This window comes from Mandrillus leucophaeus, unplaced genomic scaffold (genome assembly GCF_000951045.1).
Source record: "Mandrillus leucophaeus isolate KB7577 unplaced genomic scaffold, Mleu.le_1.0 Scaffold39, whole genome shotgun sequence".
NCBI lineage: Eukaryota > Metazoa > Chordata > Mammalia > Primates > Cercopithecidae > Mandrillus > Mandrillus leucophaeus.
This window is the reverse complement of record NW_012104142.1, coordinates 105,149-119,579: the sequence shown is the minus strand read 5'-3', so window position 1 is coordinate 119,579 and position 14,431 is coordinate 105,149. Positions and strand designations below refer to the sequence as shown.

Sequence of the window (14,431 nt, the reverse complement as noted above, 5' to 3'; positions counted from 1 at the left end):
CCACCAGAACTCCAAAACTACCATTTCTAAAACCTTTCAGGGTGATTTCCCTTTGCTTCTGTGGAATGTCTCCATGCAATGACTGGGCATCCTGCCAATAAATAAACGGATGTAAGAACACCAGCTCCAACAACACAAGTACTTTTTCTCATAATCAGTTAGGCCTGTAAAAGACATTCATATTTTGGTGATATGCCTGTTGAAAACATTACAAAGGGGAAAATGTGTCTTGAATGGATAAGCCTCAATATTATTTCAAGATCCTCAGTCATCAATTCCAACTGTATCCAACTTTACTTATTGAAGTTGAGAATATGACAGAAGAGTGATCAAACCTATTTTGTCAGTGTAACCTTAGGTCTGAGCCACCCTTTCCTCATTTGTACGGTGAGATGCCATGACAGATTAAGAGCTCTAACATGTACACTCTAATTATCAGAAAGAAGTGAGGCCAGGTGCAGTGGCTCATGCACTTTGGGAGGCCCAAACAGGTAGACTGCTTGAGCCTGGGGTTTGAGACCAGCCTGGGCAATATGGCAAGACTCGGTCTCTACTAGAAATAAAAAAATAAAATAAAATAAAGTTAGTGGAGGGTGGGTAGGAGAGCATCAGGTAGAACAGCTAATAAATGCTGGGCTTAATACATAGGTTATGGGATGATCTGTGCAGCAAGCCATCTTTGCTTACGTTTACCTATGTAACAAACCTGCCCATCCTCACATGTACCCTTGAACCTAAAAGTTGATGATTAAAAAAAAGTCTTACAAATTAGATAGTAGTGACTATGGCACAACCTCATGATTATGCTAAAAGCCACTGAACTGTACATTTTAAAATGGTAATATGTGGCACATGAATTATATCAACAATAAAACACCCTCCAGAAAAAAAAGTCAGGTATGGTAGTGCATGCTACCTGGAGGTTGAGGCTACAGTGAGCCAAGATCACGCCAGTGCACTTCACTTCAGCCTGGGCAAAGGAAGTGAGAACCTGTCTCCAAAACAAACAAACAAAAAATTGGCCAGGTGGAGTGGCTCGGCTCATGCCTATAATCCCAGCATTTTGAGCAGCCAAGGCAGGATCACTTGAGGTCAGGAGTTCAAGACCAACCTGGCCAACATGGTGAAACCCCATCTCTGCTAAAAATACAAAAACTAGCTGGGTGCGCTGGCACGTGCCTGTAATCCCAGCTACTCAGGAGGCTGAGGCAGGAGAATCGCTTGAACCCAGGAGGTGGAGGTTTCAGTGAGCCAAGATCGCACCATTGCAGTCCAGCCTGGGCAAAGAAGCGAGACTCCATCTCAAAAAAAAAAAAGAAAAAAAAAATTAACCAGGCGTGGTGGTACCCACCTGTAACCCCAGCTACTTGGGAGGTTGAAGTGGGAGAATCACTTGAACTCAGGGAAGCAGAGAGCCCAGATCACACCACTGAACTCCCGCCTGGGTAACAGAGTGAGACTCTGCCTCAATTAAAAAAAAAAAAAAAAGTAGCTTCCTCTCATTTCTAAACTAAAAGAAGCTAAACTGGTATTCACTGAATGAATGAAAATTAGACCGAGAGCAAATATGCCCAAGGTGAAGATTTGTTGATATCCCCAGCTTTGCTGGCATAAGGGGAAGGACCAACCTGCTTTATAGCTGAATTCTGGGACAGCTCCTGGGCTTCTTTCTTGGTTTCACAAAAGATGATAGTGCGTCCTTGATGACCACTATATACTCGGATGACATCCCCAATAACTGCTGCCCTCTGAGTCCAGTGGCACTTAATAGCCAGATGCTTATATAAGAAGAAGAAAAAAAACATCTAGTTAGTAAAGCTTTGCTGGAAACTAAAATCACAACACAATGATCAATGAGCACAACACTAATGTTCTAATGTCTTGCTCTTGGAAACAACTACTCAAGCCTGATAAGAGCTATCTGCAGCCACCACTGTGGAGAGAAAAAAACCTAAATAAGTCATTAAAGCAGAAAGCAACATGATCTGCCCATCTCCCCATGCCTCTCCCCTTTCTCTAAGGAGCACCTAACTTTATTTTCTGACAACCAGGAAAATGCTGGAAAGGAAATGCCATTCCCTAGCTTTCTACAGGAAACCAAATAACCAACAAGTTTCTGTATGTTTTGCCCTTTCATTTACTTAAAAATCCAATCTGTAGATTAATATCCAGGTCTGTTCCTCAGTGAAATTAATTCATCTAGGTATCAGAATCAAAGTGAAATTTTAAACTTCAACACTTTTAAGCTTAAACCCAAAGCACTAGGTTTCTCTGCTGCCCTCTAATGTTTAAATTGTAAGTGTGATTTACGTTTACATAATTCAGATAGATTTAAGTTCCAAATTATTCTGAAATGAAATGAGGCCATCACATGATGAAATTTTAAAAACACAGATATTGGGCCGGGCGTGGTGGCTCACACCTGTAATCCCAGCACTTTGGGAGGCTGAGGTGGGCGGATCACAAGGTCAAGAGATTGAGACTATCCTGGCCAACATAGTGAAACCCTATCTCTACTAAAAATACAAAAATTAAGCTGGGTGTGGTGGCGCACACCTGTAGTACCAGCCACTAGGGAGGCTTCGGCAGGAGAATCGCTTGAATCCAGGAGGTAGAGGTTGCAGTGAGCAGAGATCGCGCCACTGCACTCCAGCCTGGCGACAGAGCGAGACTCCATCTCAAAAAACAAAAACTAAAAATAAAAACACAGATCTCATATACAGCTCAAATAGATATATCTTTCCTTGGCTTTTCACATGGATTTAGTATTTATCCGGAAAAACAGTATTTGCCAGTCTTAATACTAACAGACAAGAAAATAATAATATACAATTTTATATTCTGGCAACTAAGTAAATAATTTACCTCCACAGTTATTGCCGTTTTTTGAGTCTTTTTACCAATCAGGTCCACCTGTTCATATGTAGATTTCATGTATTTCTTGGCAACATTAAATACCCAATGAGGGCAAGTTGCAGAAAAAAGCAATGTTTGGGGATTGTCTTCAGAATCTTTGAGGAGGGGAAAAAAAAAGTCAGTATGAATAATCCAAACAAGCCTACATAGTATTCCACCTAACCTAACACTTCCACAGTCCATCAATGTTCACCAGCAACCACCTGAGGCAAGTCAGGTACTGAGGACACAAAACTGGAAGACAGAGGTTTCCCAATGGGCAAAGAAACCACTAGGTAATTTATCTAAAAGATCCTTAAAATAGTGAAAGTACTTGAAAGTTATTTTGCTTTCTGACCATTTAGGCTTTGAATTACAAATGAAATATATTCTAAGATTTCTATTCTTAATATTTTATGAATTTAGAATTCTTGTCCAATCATTGAGTCCAGCTACTATTTTTGTTTATTCAATTCTACTTAAGAGTGACATCACATTCTCAAACATTCCAAATAGAAGTGTGGTCAAACCCTTCTGGAGAGAATCTGACAATATATATTGAGGAGCATGAATTATTCACACTTTTAAGTTCAGTAATTCCACTTCTGGAAATCTATCCTAAAGAACCAATTCCAGGCCAGGCACAGTGCCTCATGCCTGTAATTCCAATACTTTCAGAGGTAGAGGCAGGAGGATCACTTGAGGCCAGGAATCAAGACAAGCCTGGGCAACACAGTGACACCCTGTCTCTATGCATAATAAAAACATTAGCCAGGCATGGTGGTACACCCCCGTAGCCCTAGCTACTCAGGAAGCTGAGGCCCAGAAGTTCAGGGACGCAGTGAGCTATGATGGTGCCACTGTACTCCAGCCTGAGTGACAGGGTGAAGGCCTATCTTAAAAATAAAAAAAGGGCGGCTGTGGTAGATCACATCTGTAATCCCAGCACTTTGGGAGGCCAAAGTGGGAGGGAGGATCACTTGAGCCAAGAGTTCGAGACCAGCCTGGACAGCATGGTGAAACCCATCACTACAAAAAACAGAAAAATTAGCTGGGCATGGTGGCGCACGCCTATAGTCCCAGCTACTTGGAGGATCGCTTGAACCTGGAAGGTGGAGGCTGCAATGAGCCAAGATCCCACCACTGCACTCCAGCCTGGGTGAAAGATTTAGACCCTGTCTCAAAAGAAAAAAAAAAAAAAAGCCAATTCCAGATATTGAGGTGAGAAGCTACCCATATAAAAGTGGCTAAACAGAATTATTTATATTGAATAAAAAATCAAAATAGGCAGAAAGTAGAATTAAATCATGGCCAACCACTTCATACAGTATTTTTGCTGAATTTTTATATGTATAGTCAGAGTATAATCAACATATATACAATAAAATGCAAAACTTCAGGAATACACCAAAAGTAGACCACACCAAGATGACAGAAGATGATATTTTTCTTCTTTTACTTTCCCAAGTCTTCCCCATTGTGGTTATATGATAAATCATGACTTTTTTTTTCCTCACCAGCTTTAATCCCAGAGTAAAGACTTTTTTTTTTTAAAATCCAAGTTTCTAGATAAAATAAGCCCCCTTCCAATTTCCCAAGGCTTTATTCATCTCTTAGAAAACTACTTAGTCACCAGGCCAGGCGCAGTGGCTCATGCTCTAATCCCAGCACTTTGGGAGGGTGACGCAGGCGGATCACTTGGGGCTGGGAGTTTGAGACCAGCCTGGGCAATATGGCGAAACTCCATCTCTACTAAAAATACGAAAATTAGCCAGGCGTGGTGGCGGGTGCCTGTAATCCCAGCTACTCGGGTGGCTGAGGCACGAGAGTCACTTGAACCCAGGAGACAGAGGTTACAGTGAGCCAAGACTATGCCACTGCACTCCAGGCTGGGCAACAGAGTGAGACAGTGAAATTCTGCCTCAAAATAAATAAATAAATAAAGACAATTATTTAGTTACCACCCTTCCTTTGGTCTTTTTTATCAGCTTCTTGAATTTGTGGATTACCTTTCTTGTACGCCACACTTAGAATCTCTTCCACTTGATCAGCAAATCCCATATCCAACATCTGGTCCACTTCATCCAGGACAACATGCTTAAGTTTGGTGAGATCTAGTTTGCCACTCTGTATGTGGTCTTTGATACGACCTGGTGTTCCAACCAGGATATCAATCCCACTCCTCATGCGTTCAACTATAAAAAACAATGACAAGATTTTCTGGGTTTTTATCGGTCTGGGGTACCACCGTTAACTGTATTGTTATTCTAAAATATTTGTTAAATACCTGCAAGTACAAAGTAATATGCTAAGTAATTAATAATGATAAAGATACTCACGACACTCCTAATCTAGTGGGAAAAACATTCGAAGTGAAAAATATCAACAAAATTTAAACCATCCAATTATAGTAAATATTTGAAGTGACCATCTAGTGTATAAAGTGACATAAAAGAAATATGCAGCCGGGCGTGGTGGCTCACGTCTGTAATCTCAGCACTTTGGGAGACCAAGGTGGGTGGATCATGAGGTCAGGAGTTCAAGACCAGCCTGGCCAACATGGTGAAACCCAATCTCTACTAAAACTACAAAAATTAACCAGGCGCAGTGGCGGGTGCCTGTAATCCCAGCTACTTGGGAGGCTGAGGCAGGAGAATCACTTGAACCCGGGTGCAGTGAGCCGAGATCACGCCACTGCACTCCAGCCTGGGCCACAGAGTGAGTGAGAAAGGAAAGGGGAAGGGGAAGGGGAAGGGGAAATGGAAGGGAAGAAAAGGAAGAAATGTACACTACTGGAGGACAATAGCACCAGGAAAGAAATTACTTCCAGCCGGGTGTGGTGGCTCACGCCTGTAATCCCAGCACTTTGGAAGGCTGAGGCTGGCAGATCACAAGGTCAGGAGTTCGATACCAGCCTGGCCAATATGGTGAAACCACGTCTCTACTAAAAATACAGAAATTAGCCAGGCGTGGTGGCACGCGCCTGTAGTCCCAGCTACTCGGGAGGCTGAGGCAGAAGAATCACTTGAACCCGGGAGGCGGAGGTTGCAGTAAGCCAAGATTGCACCACTGCACTCCAGCCTAGGCGACACAGCGAGACTCTGTCTCAAGACAAAAAAAGAAAGAAATTACTTCCTTGGCTGGAGGAAAGTATCAAGGTTTCGCAGAGTACGAATAAGAATCTAACAGAAATAGGAACTTTCTATAAAGTAAACAGGTATAGGGAGGATGAGACATAATGAAACAGCAAATAGACCAAGGATATATAAAGACATTTGGAAAAATGAAGCTCAATATAACTGCGATGAGATGGTAATAATAATTTAGCTTTGTACTGAACTGCTGTTGCAGTCTACGGATAATACTAGGCACTTTATATACATTATCCAACCCAATCCTCACAACATCCCTGCAGGGTAGGTTTAGTAATCTTTTTCTATAGATGAGGAAACTAAAGCACAGAAAAATTAAGCAACTCGAACACAATAGCTACTCTGTGAGCAGAGTCTAGATTCAAGCTTTTCTGGTGCCAAACCCTATATTCATTCTGCCAAAGCTGAAAAGAAATAGCCGTAAGACTGTGTGCCAAAACTATGAATTTTTTTTTTTTTGAGACAGAGTCTCACTCTGTCACCCAGGCTGGAGTGCAGTGGCGCGATCTCGGCTCACTGCAAGCTCCGCCTCCTGGGTTCACATCATTCTCCTGCCTCAGCCTCCTGAGTAGCTGGGACGACAGGTGCCTGCCACCAAGCCCGACTAATTTTTTGTATTTTTAGTAGAGACGGGGTTTCACCATGTTACCCAGATGGTCTCAATCTCCTGACCTTGTGATCCACCCACCTCAGCCTCCCAAAGTGCTGGGATTACAGGCATGAGCCACTGCGCCCAGCCAAAACTATTATTTTTTTTAATTCCTTAAATCCCTTCCTAATTTATACATCCGCTCTAATAATAAAGCTCCAAGGCCTTGAACTGGGAAGTAATGGAATACAAGAGCAGAGACTCTAACATCTGGCTGTTGAGCCCCAAGGAAAGAAAGCCTGCATACATCAAGAAAGAAGCAACCATGCAGAAAGAGGGACAGACCCAAGGTCCTAACAGACAAGAGTAACCTTGAATTCTGACTTCCTATTTCCTAGAGCCCAAATGGACTGTTTTTCTGGGTTCAATAAGTTACCTTTGTAGCCCCTAGATAAATATAAATAGATAAAAGTACTAAGAACCATATACAGGATTTGCCTATCATCATGCAGGACCATGTTCTTGACCATGTTTAAACCATGGCAAAAGAAAATCCCCATAAACGACTATCCCATGTAGAGAAGCCAGATGTGAAGGTTAAAAGAAATCCAATAAGAGCAGTCAACAATGGGTGGCATTATACTTCCCTCACTTTTTTAATGTACTCACATTGACCTCCATAGGGAGTTCCACCATAAAAACAAGCCACTGACAGCTTTTTTGTGATGTCACTGAAGTCTTTGCTTACTTGATTTGCCAACTCTCTTGTAGGTGCAAGAACCAGTACCTGATAAAGAAAAATAATTGAATTCGAATTACTGTGTAGTATTTGTTTCTTAATCTAATTCTTAAAGAATAGCATTCCAGGAAAAGAACGACTTGAACAAGGTCTAACACTGATGATGATGATAACATTAGCTAATATTTTTGTCTAATAGATCTTAGACTCTACTAAATTCTTTATATGTATTATTCTGATTTAATTTTCGCAACCTTTTGAGCTAGGTATTAGAGGATAAATAACTTGACTAAACCCCAAAGGCTAAGAAGGAGCAGAGCCTTCAAGCAATTGGGCTCCAAAACCTGTAGTCTTAACCTCTACAGCAGAGAACATCTGAAGCAGAACAAAGTCAGAGAAGTAAGGTAAAGCCAACAATGTAAGGGGCTTTGAATCCTAGAGCAACATGAGTTTGATCTATATATATATAAAAAAAAACATGAAATTGCTGGCCAGGCGCAATGGCTCACGCCTATAATCCCAGCATTTTGGGAGGCCAAGGTGAGTGGCTTTACTTGAGGTCAGGAGTTCAAGACCAGCCTGGCCAACATGGTGAAACCCTATCTCTACTAAAACTACAAATGAGCCAGGTGTGGTGGCTCACACGTAATCCCAACGACTCGGGATGTTGAAGTGGGAGGATCACTTAAACCTGGGAGGCGGAGGTTGAGATTGCGCCACCACACTATTGTTGCCAATCCAGGCAACAAAATGAGACTTTGTCTCAAAAAAGAAAAAAAAAAAAAAAAAAAAAAAGTCCAGGTGCAGTAGCTCATGCCTGTAATCCCAGCACTTTGGGAGGCTGAGGTGGGCGGACCACTTGAGGTCAGGAGTTCCAGACCAGCCTAGCCAACATGGTGAAACCCCAACTCTACTAAAAATACAAAATTAGCCGGGCATGGTGGTACACATCTGTAATCCCAGATACTTGGGAGGCTAAGGTAGGAGAATCGCTTGAACCCAGGAGGCAGAGGTTACAGTGAACTGAGATTGTACCACTGAGCGACAGCACGTAACTCCATCTCAAAAAAAAAACTGCTACAGGTCCTCAAAATAGGGTAATGGTATGAAACTAACATGATTAAAGAACACCTAATACATTCATCTAAAAAATATTTAATGACTACCTACTATTGGCCAAGCACTATTCTGTGTGCTAGGGACACAGCAGTAAACAAATTAACAAAAGGGGAGCATGGACACTGGAAGGCCAGTGAGCAAGTGAGGTTAGACCAGAAAGACAACTGCAAGAACCCACAGCCAAAGTGACAACATGGGCATTCACAGTCATTTCAATGCGGTTAATGTCTATCAAATGTCAAGTCCTCTAGAAATGAGCCCAATGGACTCACCCTAATATGGGGGCTTGGCCTTTTCATCTCTGACTTGCCCTTCCTTCCATTCATGCTTTTCTATTAAAAATGCTTTCTCCATCTAGGCAAAAATGGTCAGACACTCGACCAAAGCTATGAGCCCCGGGGACATCTAATGGTTTGAAGGAAATATGATAAGCATTAATTATATAGATGATCAAAAGTGTAGGAAAGATTAAAATATTGAAATATACAGAGAATGATCTGTATATATTATTAAATATAAAAGAATTATCCTCGATTACTTTCACATAAAGATCCACAGTAAATAGAATGGGTGACTATAACAACTCAATAAAAAATCGTAGGGTATGTACACAATGCCCAAGTGGTGTTTTTTCCCGTGCTGACTGACAGCCCTTGTATTTAAGACAGTTACCTGAGGGGGACGGCCTCTCTTCCTGTCTTGCAGTTCCCCATGAAGTTTCTCAATCAAAGGGATGGCAAAGGAGAATGTCTTCCCAGTTCCTGTCCGTGCCTGTGCAATTAAGTCCTTCCCACTGTAAACATGATGGAAAGTCTTTGCTTGTATAGGAAACAGGAAGGTCACTCCTCGGCCTATGAACAAATTAACTGTGTTATCTCACACCACAATTCTTAAAATATTAGCCATACTGACATACTGAAGTATACTATTCATGCTTCTGGTCCTGCAGAATTAAGGAATTCTACCTTCTGGTCAACATCTACAAAGTTAGGGTCAAATATATATATATTTTAAGAAACAGGGTCTTGCTTTGTCACTCACTCTGGAGTACAGTGGTGTGATCATAACTCACTTGCAGCCTTGAACTCCTAGGCTCAAGTGATCCTCCTGCCTCAGCTTGATGGACAGCTGGGATTACATGTGCAAGCCATCATACCTGGCTCAAAAATATTCTGATAGCAACGAATCTGCTTGACTGAAAAATATCAGCAAACTTTAAAGCACCCAATTACAGTAAATATTTGAAGTCTCATCCATAAACGTGAAAATCTGGTGCTTTGCAATCCAACTGTGCTGCTCCTGATTTAGGAAGCACCTACTTGAGTAACTGCGACTCGTCCGTCAGCTAGTTCAGAAGCAGATTATTAAATGAATTCTGGGTTCACACCTATAAATTAGGCTCATTAACCTAGAGATGCCTCAGAAGCGAAAGAGATAAAACATTAACATGGCATCACCTAATTGCTTAATTTCACCAGCATCATTATTCATTACACTTCTGAATACATATTGTATTAAATACAATTTTTTTTGAGACAGGGTTTCATTCTGTCACCCAGGCTGGCATGCAGGGGTGTGATCACAGTTCACTGAAGCCTTGAACTCCTGGGCTCAAGCGATCTTCCTTCCTCAGCCTCTGGAGTAGTTAGGACTATAGATGTGTGTCACCATGTGCCCCGCTAATTTTTAAACTTTTTGTAGGGACAGGTTGTTACTATGTTACCCAGGCAGGTCTCAAACTCCTGGCCTCAATCAATTACAGGTGTGAGCCACCACAGAGGGCCTGAAGAAATTTTAACCACTTGTTTAAGAGGCATGAAGAACCATCACTACTATAGTACTATACTGAATACACAAGCCTACTTCATTATATGATTGCATGTGTCCGCCTACAATAAGAATATATCCTGGTTCATCTTAACAAAAACAGTGGAGTGCTTCTGTTAAAATAATACGTTCTAACATCATATGATATTTCCAAGAACATTACCTTTGAGAAGCTTAATAGTTTCTTCAGATATGGGAAAATTAGAGAAAGCGCCTTCTTTTTGTTCCACAGATATTTCCTATCAAGTAAAGGGCCACAGAAAGAAATCAATAATCACCTACACAAATTAACAGAGAACCTTTTGAGAAAGAGACAAAACAAGCTATCCTAAAGCAATTCTTCTAAATACATCAGTTTAAAAATCAACCAAAAAGACACAAAAACCTTGATAGGTAAATCGAGATCTGAAAAGGAAACATTGTCATAAATCTATAAAACCTTAACAAAAGAAAAATCTGAGGCAAATATATACTGGGTATATTATGTGTGACTAGATCTCAACTAAGATCTACTCCATAACCACAACCAACAATACAACAATATACTGTTGGAAATGTCATTAGCCCTCTTCCAAAGCAGCATCTCTCGTATACACACATCCATAGAAAATGAACAAACGTTTATGAGGTAGCAGTCACTGTGGCATTATTTGATAGTAAGATATCTATCTGAATGCTCAATAAAAGTAGTAAGTAGACTTCAAGACATTTATATGAAAGATTATGTAACCATTAAGCATACTTAATGAGAAAAATGCTTAGATAGAAACAGAGAAGTCAAGATACAAGATTGCATAGTACAATCCTAATCTGATTAAAAATAATAGATGCATATATTAAAAGTACTATAAGGAAACACCAAAAATGAACAAGATTACTTCTGCACTTGAAAAGTACAGGTATTAATATTTACTAAATGAATGGTGAAATTCCAGGAAGCATTTCTTTCTCTTTTCAAAATGTCTGCATTTTCTATTTTCTCTGGATCACATATTTTTTATAATCAGGAAAAAAACTACAAATGTTGACCATGATCTACAGAAAAAGAAAATTTATTAGAATCAGTATTTTTCAGCTGGGTGTGGTGGCTCGTGCCTGTAATCCCAGCTACTCAGGAGGCTTAAGCGGGATTATTGCTTGAGGCCACAAGTTCTAGACCAGCCTGGGCCACATAGCGAGATCCCATGTCTAAAAAAAAATTTTTTAAATACAATTAGTATTTTTCTTTCATGACTGAGTTTCTGAAAGGTAACAGAATTAGGTTCTGGACAGACATTTTATCATCCTGTTCAACTCCAGGATGATTACTTAATGGCCTAACCAAAAGGACTTATACAATCAACCTTTTCAGTAATTCCAATAATTTATTTGGTTAAACCCCTCAGAGGGAAACTAGGGCCCATTTACACAACTGTATCTCTTCTGTTGATGACTGACTCGCAAATAAGCAGACCAAGACTCTCCCTAAGCTTAAACAGTATCTGCTTATTTGTAAAGGAAGCATTGTGACACTACACTAATTTTTTTTTTTTTTTTTTGAGACGGAGTCTCGCTCTGTCGCCACCCAGCCTGGAGTGCAGTGGCGAGACTCGGCTCACTGCAAGCTCCGCCTCCCAGGTTCATGCCATTCTCCTGCCTCAGCCTCCGAGTAGCTGGGACTACAGGCACCCGCCACCATGCATGGCTAATTTTGTGTATTTTTAGTAGAGACGGGGTTTCACTGTGGTCTCGATCTTCTGACCTCGTGATCTGCCCACCGCAGCCTCCCAAAGTGCTGGGATTACAGGTGTGAGCCACGGCGCCCGGCCATTTTTTTTTTTTTAGGACAGTCTGCTGAGAACAGATTCACGCTTGTAATCCCAGCACTTTGGGAGGCCGAGAGTGGGGGGCGGTGGATCACCTGAGGTCAGGAGTTCAAGACCAGCCTGGCCAACATGGTGAAAGCACACCTCTACTAAAAATACAAAAAATTAGCCAGGCATGATGGCACACGCCCGCAATCCCAGCTACTGAGGAGGCTGGAGAATCACTTGAACCCAGGAGGCAGAGGTTGCAGTGAGCCAAGATCATGCCACTGCACTCCAGCCTGGGTGGCAGAGCGAGACTCCATTTCAAAAAAAAAAAAAAGACACGGCTCCGTCTTAGCTGAGCTACCGTGCCCTGTCATATGCTAATTTTTAAGATGAAGTTCCACTTAGCCTAAGGTATCCCCCAATCCGTGAGGCGCTGACACATCACATTTTGTCCTGCAATTAAAGGCTACATATAGCAGTTACCTACTTATTTATCTAAAACAACAATGAAAGATATCTTCTACCCAATGAAGTGCAAATTTACCTGATCTATATCACCGTTACTTTCTTCACTGGCAGCTTTACCGGGGTTACAGTCAAGTTCAGGATGAGGAAATCCATTCTTCAGTTTGGAGCTTTTATCTCCAGTTTCTCCATTCATTTCCTTTTCCTTCTTCATCTTCTTCGGCTTAGGAGCATCTATTTCTTCCTCAGAAGGCTCCTCATTTTTTGTCACTTTTTTGGTTTTAGAAGAAACCGCATTCTTTTCAATGGGCTCCTTTTTCTTTCTCAAACATTTGGTTTTAGGAGAAATGTCATTTTGAGACGGCTCATCTTTCTTTTTTGCCTTTTTGGATTTAGGAGAATTCATGTCAACTTCAGAAGGCTCTGCTTTCTTTTTAATTTGTTTAGCTTTGGGGGAAACAGTTTCTTCCTCTTCTGCTATCTCTTCAGTCTTATTAGATTTTGGCTTATCTTTTTTCTCTTTCTAAAAAATTCAAAAGGAAAATACAAACACTGAATAAGGCATTTATACATTTGCAAAATTCATCAATTCTGGATTATTTCAAGATCATTTTCACCTTTGAAAAATATAGTTCTGAGGCATTTTGACATTTGTACTTTCACGTTGTGATGAGGTAAAAATAAAAATAGTAAACTTTTTAAAAAACCACTTGTTAGCTATATATAGAGACAAGTATATATCAATAGTTTTACCATCTTGGAAAATGAAGAGTGTCCCTTAGTAACTATTCAACTCATGTGGGTCAAACAGTTGTAAAACAGATTTTCTTTTCTTTTTTTTTTTTTTTTTTGAGACAGAGTCTCGCTCTATCACCCAGGTTCGAGTGAAGTGGTACAATCTCAGCTCACTGAAACCTCCACTCGCGAGTTCAAGCAATTCTCATGCCTCAGCCTCCCGAGTACCTGGGACTACAGGTGTGCACCACCACACCCAGCTAATTTTTGTATGTTTAGTAGAGGCAGGGTTTTGCCATGTTGCCCAGGCTGGTCTCAAACTCCTGAGCTCAGGCAACCCACCCACCTCGTCCTCCCAAACTGCTAGGATTACATGAGCCAACACACTTGGCCTGGAAACCAGATTTTTGTAAGGGATTTGGATAAGCTCATAGGATACTCCAAGAGGCTCCAAACTCAATAATATAGAAAGTCCAAATTCAATTCCAATAGAATAAGGCCATGTATCTACAGATTGATGATGTTAAGCAGGTTTCTTTTCTTTCTTCCTGCTAAAATCCCAGGTAAAACAACAGGGATTTTTTTATTTTTTTAAGAGACAATTTCTATTTTTCACCCAGGTTGTGGTACAGAGGCATCATCATAGCTCACTGCAGCCTTTAACTCCAAAACAGGAATTCTGCACTTTGCCTATCTCACAAGAGCAAATTAATTTATATAAAGACAGTTTAGGGCCAGGTGCAGTGGTTCATGCCTGTAATCCCAGCACTCTGGGAGGCCAAGGCATGAGGATAGTTTGAGGCCAGCAGTTCCAGGCAAGCATGGGCAATATAGCAAGACCTTTTCTCTATTGAAAAACTTTAAAAATTAGGCTGGGCATGGTGGCTCACGCCTGTAATCTCAGGACTTTGGGAGGCCAATGAGGGCGAATCACAAGGTCAGGAGAAGGAGACCACCCTCGCTTAATACAGTGAAACCTCGTCTCTATTAAAAATACAAAAAAAATTAGCCACGCATGGTCATGCACCTGTAGTCCCAGCTACTTGGGAGGCTGAGGCAGGAGAGTTGCTTGAACCCGGGAGGCAGCGGTTGCAGTGAGCTGAGATTGCGCCACTGC

At 41.2% G+C, this 14,431-nt stretch overlaps 1 protein-coding gene across 1 annotated transcript in view; it reads right to left on the bottom strand.

The window, feature by feature from the left end:
• DDX21 (DEAD (Asp-Glu-Ala-Asp) box helicase 21) overlaps positions 1-14,431 on the bottom strand; it is a 36,077-nt gene that overhangs the window by 19,047 nt on the left and 2,599 nt on the right. Inside the window, exons 2-9 of the mRNA XM_011991175.1 lie at positions 12,659-13,102; positions 10,485-10,560; positions 9,167-9,345; positions 7,306-7,423; positions 4,905-5,090; positions 2,866-3,011; positions 1,629-1,778; positions 2-91 (exon numbers count right to left, since the gene is read on the bottom strand). Coding sequence (XP_011846565.1) covers positions 2-91; positions 1,629-1,778; positions 2,866-3,011; positions 4,905-5,090; positions 7,306-7,423; positions 9,167-9,345; positions 10,485-10,560; positions 12,659-13,102 — 1,389 coding nt within the window. The remainder of the gene's footprint in view (position 1; positions 92-1,628; positions 1,779-2,865; positions 3,012-4,904; positions 5,091-7,305; positions 7,424-9,166; positions 9,346-10,484; positions 10,561-12,658; positions 13,103-14,431) is intronic.